The 5,869-nt window shown below is 39.3% G+C and overlaps 1 protein-coding gene across 1 annotated transcript; it reads left to right on the top strand.

The window, feature by feature from the left end:
* Positions 1-4,020: 4,020 nt before the first annotated feature.
* On the top strand, positions 4,021-4,395 carry LOC121153457 (NADH dehydrogenase [ubiquinone] 1 alpha subcomplex subunit 5-like). The gene has a single exon (XM_040976043.1). The coding sequence runs from the start codon at positions 4,021-4,023 to the stop codon at positions 4,393-4,395; it is 375 nt and encodes a 124-aa protein (XP_040831977.1).
* The last annotated feature ends 1,474 nt before the right edge of the window (positions 4,396-5,869 follow it).

Genomic DNA, 5,869 nt, shown 5'->3' with positions numbered 1-5,869 from the left:
ACTCACTTCATACAGAAACACAAGAGTAAGCATGGAACACCAACAGGGACACCTACAACACCCACACGTAAGCACAGACTGAAACAAGGTCTCCAGAGTGCACTCCCACTACCACTGTGCCCCAAATGACTCTAGAACTTTGGGACAGAGCTGCTGGCACCGTCTCATCCCCACGCCTAGACCTTTGCCATGTTCAGCCAAACATACTCAAGCCACCCTAACGTGGATGTTTTGGGGACCGCCTCTCTGGCTAGCTTTCACGACGCACTCACACCCTGACCACTTTCAGGGATTCTTAGAAATAAATCCACACACGCCTTTGACTCCACAAAACGCACCCAACAGCATGTCGCTTTTTTAAATTCCAAGTCTTCCTACCTTAGCTGCTGAACTTCTTTTCTCTGAGCCTCCTCAGCTGTCTTCCATGCCGCATTCACAGGCTTTTCCGTGGCTGCCGGCTTGAGTTCGGGCTCCAGGTTCGAGCTGGGCGCTGGGAAACTGGAGAAGCACACATCTCCTTCTCTACCAGCATCTCACTACCACAAGCACAAAGATCTCAGCGACCCGTTTCTCGGAAGCAGCCTCGCCCATCCACTTCAAGGATATACTCAAACTCGGGCAGAGAGGCAAAAGCAGAGCTTCATCAAACACCTCGCATGGCCGCACGCCCGCACGCCCGCACGCACGCCCGGGGAGTTCACAGCAAGCTATTTATTTCCTAGCGCACAGGCCCCTCCAAGCCGCTCATTGGCTTGTTAACAATCAGGCTCCCCAGCTTCCTAGCATTGTCTCAGCTGTTTGGCTTCTAAAGCCCTATTTGCCTAAGAACTTTCAGGTGAAAGTGGCCTAGCTGGTGTCCGTTCTCAGCTGTAAGCCTCACTTTAGAAATGAATCGCACACTTCGTACAGTGCACACCGATTTGAAAAACAAAAGAGGTGGATTGTTTATAACCATCTGAGATCGTCAGTGTCCACTTATAACTGTTATTGATACGGCCCATAAACAACGAAGGCCTAATCCTCACTGTACCTACATTTAGGGCCCCAGGATACAAGAATTAACCTTACAATGAAAAGTTATTCTCCTACATGGCTGGGAGACACATTATGATTCTAGAGAGGAGAACATTTGGGGAAGGGGGAGGGGAGAGCCCACCACCAACTAAAATGTATCAAAAAACAATTAAAAAAAAAAGCAACCCGTTTCTTTTTTAATGAGAGAGAGAAAGAGTATCTTAATTTTGCTAGTTCACTATCCAAATATCTGTTGTGCCTGGGGACTGACAAAGCTGAAGCTAATAACTGGAGGCTCTGCATCACCTGGGAGCTGCGTGGAGACCCACAGCTGAAGTTCAAACCCAGGCACTCCAAAGTGGAATGTGGATCTTTCAAGTAACAAATAAAAGCTTTAATTTCCCACAACCTTATGGAAATTTGAATACTTAGCAAATGTCAAGATAACTTATTACTCTTTTCCTGCAATTCAAACACCATTGTTAAAAATATTTCTAAATAATGTGATAGAAAAATATAAACTCATCCTAACAGTTCTTCACACTTGTTGATAACCAACATGGAAGCTTCTGTTATAAATTTCAAAATTCTAAGCAACATGAAGGTGTTCCTTCTTGTATGTTTATCTTCCAGTGATAGAGACAAGTGTTTGGGCAATATGCAATGCAACTTTAGGTTTGCATTGCTAATATTATTCATCCGTCTTCTCATCTGGAAAGACTCAGAAAATATGTAACTAATTTTTTTTTTTTATCAAATGAGCCATGGAATAATTATCAAAATGACTCTTTCACCTGTAATGCCCCCAGCTGGCTGGAGGAATAACTGTGGAACCCCTAAAACTGGTTTCACGCACAAAAGAACAGCAAGCTGATTCCTAACGCTCAGATGGTGAAAGGAAGCTGCAATGCACAGAGCAGGGAGCCAGGCAGCTAGTGCTCCTTCCCGGAGGGGTCAGGAGGAAAGCTTGGTACATTCTGAGTTTGATCAGCTTCTCTGCCATGTCCTGGCCCTCCTTCAGCACAGCAATGACCTTACACTTCTTAGGGAGTTTGGGGGGGTGACACAGCAAGCTGCAGCCAGTCTCAGGACTACGGGCAGATGACATGTACTTTCTGTTTGCAGCCTGGAGTTCTTGGAAAAGAAACTCCTGATGACAAAACTGGGCATGGAGATATTTCAGAGAGAAAATAATTGATCTTGTGAGTGGTGAACTGGGGACTTCATAGGACTGATGGCACCACTCTCTCAAGTCAGGCAGTTAATTATAGCAAAAATAAATGCGGCAAGGGAAGCTGTTCCTCAGTATATTTTCCTCTTTAACTGAGGAAAGCTGGGAGACCATAGCCCGCTGGGACGTGGAGGTATCCAGAACCTTCCTTCCATACACCGTATGAGGTCTGAATGTGACATCCACTATATCAAGTTGAACAACACTGACCACCCATATATCTACATCTGAAACTCTGAACCTGTTACTGTTGGTTTATAAGGCATAAAAGAACTTCAACCAAGGATTCTCAGATGGGGAGCGAACGCTCCAGTATTCAGGTGCTTCCAATAGTATCAGAAATCCCCTACAAAGTGGCAGGAGACCCCAGAAGCTCATGTATTGATAGAAGCAGCCAGAGCTATGTGGATGGAAAAGAGGCCACACGCCAAGTGATACAGCAAGTGCGACCTAGATGACTAGACACGGAAGGCAAAGGTCCCCCTTCCAAGCCTCTAACAAAAGCCAGCCCAGCTACACCTTGTTTTTAGTAAGTCTATGTTCAGACTTCTGACATCATCAACTTCCAGAGGATGAACCTGGGTTGTTTAAAGTTGAGTTTATGGGATTTCATTACAGTAGCAACAGAAAACCATACTGTGAGCTAGAGCTCTAAAATTTCCTGCCAAGTATTTAAAAAAAATTTTTTGCATCAGTCAATTTTTAGAAACCTTAGTCAGAAAGAAATTTATCTCAAGTTCAGGCAAGCTGAGAGGACCATTGAAATTGTCTTGGTTAATCCCTGCTAAAAAGAAAAGGAAACACCTCTGCCTTCAAATCAAACCAGATATTTATATCACTAAACCCTTTGGGTTTATTTAAAGTATTTTGTGATTTTTTTTTTCATTGAACAGCTGTGTGTTTTCCTATCACAGAAATAAGCTAATTTTTCAGTTAACAATTATTTTGAAAAAAAAAAGAGAAAATTCTGAAATTTTGACTACATTTCTCCATAAAATGAAAAACTTGAAAGAGATTTGAAGATGCTGTCTACATTCAGGATAACAAAATAAACAGGAAAAGCCTAAATAAAAATACTTTGAGGATATTGGATACTTTTAAAGAACAATTCCAAAGTGTGCTTTTAATCAATTCAATCTCATATTTGTTGCACAACTATTACATACTGAAAAATAAAACTGAGCTAACACCCTTAAAATATGTGCAAATATATTAAAATATATAAATTTCTGTAGTCTCGTTACATAACATCATTGAAATTAGAGAAAAAGGATAATGAAAAAAAAAATAGAATGTGTAGTTCTGAATCCAGAAATGAGGAACTCATCGATAAGGAGTGTTTGGGCCGATTGCCAAGGAAGAATTAAAGATAATCTCTAAAAAGAGGGTTGAAATGGATTGTCAGCGAGAAAAACACATTTAAAAGCTAACTGAAGAAACTAATTTGTCAAAACCATGGAAACCACTTTTACAGGAGGGAGACATGATTGACAAATATTATACACAAAATGAACCAAGATGAAATAAATAATTGTGGTAGTAAAAGATGTTATTACACATAAAGAGTAATGGTTAAGTAGATATAATATACAAAACTCCCATGTATTGGACATTTAGGTAAGATACTTTGATGTTTTTCTGTAACATTTAATTTTAAACAAGCATAAGAGAGAAATTTTACATCTGTTTTACCGATGAGAAACCCGAGATTCAGAGACAGTAGAAGGCAGTTTAGAAAGTGGTCATCTGTGGCAGGGCACTTGGAGGGTGCAGTCATGGACAGCTTGCCGAAGCAGACCCCAGCTCTTGCGGATCCGGCTACCCTTGCCGGTCCTCGTAGATGGAGTACATTGTACACAAAGAAACTTGATGTTCCTGAAGAGATGCCTAACAGTGTACAATCAAGACAATACACAGAAGACATTACAAATGAGAAGCTGAGTTTGTTGAAAGTGGAAAACCAGCTTCAGGGTGGCCATCTGAAAGAGGTGATTCTTCAGGCTGAAAAGAAACAAAGTCTGGCAAGAAAAATGATGCCAGGGAAACCATGGGAGCCATTACTTGAAGAGTCTCCTGCCAACCACTGGCAAGGGGCCATGGAGTCATCGTTATTTCATTGTGATAGGTTGATAAGGAACTGGACTAATTAAACATCATATTTTAAAATGTAGCCATGTTATTGACATTTTGTGCTCAAGAAAACGATTACGAGACAAATTAAGGAGAGTTACAAAAGTTGGTCATTAGGATAACAGAGTCTTAGAAAGAAATTTTTGATTTGTATTTATTCAGATTTTAAGAATGGTATTTCTTTCAACAGAGACATTGTGAGGAGCTTGGGACGTTCAATAGAAAAGGTCCTATGAGGTAAAACACAACAAGAATCAGAAGGCCAGGTATCTTCAGGATAATCTTCAATCCGTTACTTACATTTCTAATTGCCCAGAAATGTTCGGCGGGGAAAGGCAAGGTACTTAGCTACTGTTTAAACAAATTTACAAGTCTCTGTTAGAAGTGAAGTAGCAACAGTGAACATGTTTAATTATGAGAAAACAGCAAAGAGTTGGTGATGACATTTTATATTGTGCTTGCACTGTGTGGCTGTGATGTAATGTTTATAAAGTTAAATACATACATACATATATATAAATAAAATTAGATTGCCAATTCATAAACAATGCCATTTAATTTACATTTGAATTATTTCATTTGCTGATTCATATTATCTCAACTTTATGATATTGTTAGTCTATCATCTTATCATCAAATTAAGATTTATTGTACTGCCAAAGAAATTAATACTTGAAATAAATGGCATGTTTTAATTATGCAGAGGCAGTTAGAAAAGCTTTTTCTTCTTTCATTTAAGGAAGTTATGTTTCTGACCCTTAAACTTTAACTTTAATGATCAATTCTACCCCATCAGAACAGGAGTAGAATTTCTTTCAAAAGGGGGATATTGAGTTTTTTGGATTATCTGCTATACAAACAGGCTTATATTCAGAATATCTTAGCCACATGCTAGAATTTTAAAGTGGAATCACTTAGCAAGCAATTTACATTAAATTTCTACTATGAGCACAGCTAGATCTCTAAAACAGAAGAAAAAAATGTTATTTGAGGAAAACCTTGGTGAGCTCATTGTTAAACAAAACTACTTAGCATGTGTTCCATTTCTTTTCCTCTCTTCCCAACATCATTTTTAAATATCTTGTTATTTCAACTTGGTATTTCTGATTCTGATTTTCTATGTGCATACATGTCTATGTAAGTTGCTATGTTTTATGGCAAAACAATCAGACTGAGAAAAATGGCATATTTCCTTTTAACTGCTAGTACATTTCTCCCCCTGTTGAACTATGAAGTGAAGGTTAAGAATGTGTTAATTAAGGTCTGCAGGAGTCATTTCTTCACAGTCAGATTGTTAAGTGTCTCCTCTGGAAGAAAAGTGGGAAAAGCCTTCCGGATTCTCAGAAGTCCAGGGTTTCTGCCCTTCATTCTGCTGCCAACATGAGTTCCTAAGCTAACACATTGTTGACCTCTCAGATGGCCTATCTACCAAAGAAGGAGGATTTTTTTTGTTGTTGTTTTCTTTCTTAATTTGTAATTTTATGTTTTTATTTT

This window comes from Ochotona curzoniae, unplaced genomic scaffold, assembly GCF_017591425.1.
Source record: "Ochotona curzoniae isolate NIBS_2020 unplaced genomic scaffold, NIBS_Ocur_1.0 contig_2692, whole genome shotgun sequence".
In the NCBI taxonomy this organism is placed as follows: Eukaryota; Metazoa; Chordata; class Mammalia; order Lagomorpha; family Ochotonidae; genus Ochotona; species Ochotona curzoniae.
Note: the sequence above shows the minus strand (reverse complement) of the source record. Positions and strands in the feature narration are given on the sequence as shown.